Genomic DNA, 3,429 nt, shown 5'->3' on the forward strand with positions numbered 1-3,429 from the left:
AGATAGGTGACATCCAAACATATGTGAAGGAACTCCTGCTGTTGGCTGCTGTGGCCCCCCTCCTCCCCCCCCTAGCAAAGCTCCATATCCCGTCGCTCCTACAAGACCACCTCCACCTCCTCCGGTGACAGTAGTAGGCGGAAGGGCCTGTCGTCCTGTCCCTGGTCCCCCAGGAGGCCCCCGGGGAGATCCACTCGGGAGAGTGGAAACACCTTGAAGCACCATGCCTCCTCTCGCGTTATATCCTCCTTCTTCTCCTCCTACACCTCCTCCCTGAGGGGTCGTCATTCCACCACCTAAGAGAGTGTTTGACGAAGGCCCTCCTCCTCCTCCGGGGATCATAGCCTGAGGATGTGGGGGGTAGTGCGGGGGTGCCGAAGGCATCCATGGAGTCTGTTGAGTAGGGTGATAGTATGGCTGCTGCTGAGGAGGGGGGTGGTCAGGTCCTCCTCCTCCTCTTCCTTCTCCTCCAGGGACAGGAGAAGGCAAAGCTCCAGGAGTTGAAGAGGGCGTGGGAGATACACCTCCTCCATAGTAAGCATGAGGATAATTGTACATAGGCTGGGGTGGGGCTGCATAATAAGGGTATCCAGGAGGACCCAAAGCCGCTCCTCCTCCTCCTGCACCGCCAAGCATGTGCCCTCCTGGGGGGGTTGTCTGTTGAAGAGAAGAGGGCATCTGTGGAGGGGGAAAAGCATTCACCTGGCCTCCTCCTCCTTCAGGATGGGGTGGTAACGCAGGATTGTACAGGTAAGGAGAAGGTAGAGCAGGAGAGAGGGGAGGTGCAGCCGCGGATGAAGAAGAAGAACTAGGACTGATAACGGCGGAATACTGGACATTTAGTTGACCTCCCCCACGATCTCCCCGTGGAGATGGATCACCTAAATAGTTCCCATACTGAGGAATGTACCTTGAATGACTTCCCGACGGTCTCCCATTATTATGATGGGGATCTCGATGGTCTCCTCCTCCCCCTCCTTCCCCTCTATGACGATGGTGATGCTCCCCTCGATCTCGATGCTCCCCATCTTCTTCGTCATGGCGATGATGATGGGGGCCGCGCCCTCGCTTTCCTTTACTTCTCGTTGTGCTACTTCCACGTCTTCCCCCGCTATGAGGCCCGCCATGACGGCCCCGATCTTCCCCTTTCTTACGTCCCACCCCCTCTCGGACAACCCACTCTCCCTGTTGTCGTACAGCTGAAGGCTTGACAATCCCTTCCGCACTTCTTTCTGAGGGGGGGGAGGGAGATGAGGAGGTCCCTCCATCTCCTTTCTCTATCTTCTTTGTCGGCAGATGCCTCAACTTCACTTTTCCAAAGGGAGTCACTTTCTCTATGCCATCGGGACCATGTTGTTGGTGTTCTTCTTCTTTCTTTCCTCCCCCTCCCCGACCAGTCCCCCTGTCTCCTTTAATACTTCGATGTCTCTGTCTCGATCGTTTCCCGTCTCTCCCGCCTTCTTCACCTGCTACTGGGGATGTTGGCGCTCCACGCCCACCCTCTCCTTTTGCCTTGTTGTCTCCTCCTGCTCCCTCCTCAGATCCTCGGCGACTTTTTCGACCTCCCCCCCCTCCTTCTCTTCTTTCCTTACGAGAAGACGTCTTTCCACCTCTCCTTTCAGACACACGAGAGCGACGTGATACTAACGAATCAGAACGCTCTGCAACTCCTCCGCGTTTTGATCGATTGCGGCTACTTGGGGAAGTCTTCTTGCCTCTCTCCCCCCCAGCAGCATGGCGTCCTCGCCCCCCCCTTCCTCCTCGCTGCGACTCGTCGTCACTACTGCTATAGTTCTCACTACTTGAATAGGAAGATCTCGATGTATAGGATGAACGATCAGAAGATGAGGCAGGGGAATAGTCTGAGGAGCTCCCTCTCGAGCTTCGGCTCCTTGACCCCCCCCCGGAAGAGCTATAAGAGCTACTGTCGCTGTCATCGCCACTCGATGATAAGGAAGATGAGGAAGAGGGAGAAGAGGAAGAAGATGAGGAAGTCGGTTTCCCTTCTTCTTCAGCTTGTTCAAGAACCCCAGGCGTCGTTGGATGGATCTTCTCGTCTTGTGCCGCACGTACAGGAAGTCCAGCTGCCATGAGCTTATGATACACTCCATATCTTGTCTCGGCTGTCTCGACAGCAGTAGGAAATTCGGTTAGAGAAGCCCCAGGTGGTGCAGGAGGGAGATTTGGGATGCCTTCCTTCACATGTTTGCATTTCTCTTGGATATACCCCACCCACTCGTTAACAAGATCTTCGCCATCCGCTGCTAAGAGAATATAGGACTGAAGATCCCCTGTCTTCGAGTCAATTTGAACGACCTCCAAACCGTAAGGATAATCCTGTCGAGCCAACGCCGTTAAAGCGGTCACATCTGGATCCGTGAACCCTCGACATATGACGGAAGAAGAAAGAAGTAAAGCACTCTCTAAAACGGAATATTCATCGGTAGGACTGGAGTGGATACAGAGATAGTGACCTCGGATAGATACCATCCGAATACTCCAATCCGAATGTAAAGCATCCCTGGGAAACATTATCCACACACACCACATACGAAGAGACACCCCATGAGGGAAGAAACATACATCATGCATAGATATATATATATATATATATTGACGTATATTTATGTATGCGAGGATTGTGATTCTCCTACCAAGAAGGGGTTCAGGATCATCATGGTGGGGAGAGAGTGTAGAGACAGATGTGTATGTGTAGATACACCTGAAGATTAGAAGACAACTGACATGATGACTGTGTGTGAGCCACCCGCATAACCTCTCAGAAAAATACCGTTCCCAACGACGCAGAAACCTTGGCACAGTCGCCTTTCTTTAAGTGAAGGAAAGCTTCTTCCTCTAGGGCCATAGAGCTGTCTATACACCACCACATGCCCACAAAAAGCGATGAGAATCTCCTCTCTTCTTCACATGACTATCCTCCTACATAGCAAACAGTTCTACTCTACCGCACGCTTCTCCGAGGCGTACTTACACATATCTACATAGACATGTGTATGTGCGGGTGATGAGAGTGATAACGTCTAAGCTGGAAGGATTGCTCACCTTTCTAGTGTCACCGTGTAATGTGTGGCTTGCACGACTACAGGTAGAATAGATGGATCCTATCCTTAACCTCTATGGTGGGAGAAGAGGATATATATATATATATATAAATATATAGTTTCATGCTTGCTTGCTTCTTTCCTCCGCTTCCCCCCCACGAAGAAAAGACGAAGTGGAGTGACACCTCAGTTCTTCCTTCATTGTATGGCTATCATCACCACTAGATACGGATACAGGAGATACATAGACATGTATATATCCTTATAGATAGAAATATATGTATAGAGCATTCAGGCAAGTAACCACATCTCCTTAGAAAGACAGCCTTCAACAAATGACGGGAGTCTCCATCTAGGAAAAGAAAGA

General features: G+C 51.2%; 1 protein-coding gene across 1 annotated transcript; it reads right to left on the reverse strand.

Moving 5' to 3' along the window:
- On the reverse strand, nt 1–2,490 carry CSUI_010360 (b-box zinc finger domain-containing protein; the record flags this gene model as incomplete). The annotated part of the gene is made up of 1 exon (XM_068070464.1): nt 1–2,490. A coding segment is annotated over one exon (2,490 nt), but the record flags the coding sequence as incomplete, so codon positions are not given.
- Nucleotides 2,491–3,429: the final 939 nt, after the last annotated feature.

The sequence above is a fragment of the Cystoisospora suis genome (assembly GCF_002600585.1).
Source record: "Cystoisospora suis strain Wien I chromosome Unknown contig_7227, whole genome shotgun sequence".
NCBI lineage: Eukaryota > Apicomplexa > Conoidasida > Eucoccidiorida > Sarcocystidae > Cystoisospora > Cystoisospora suis.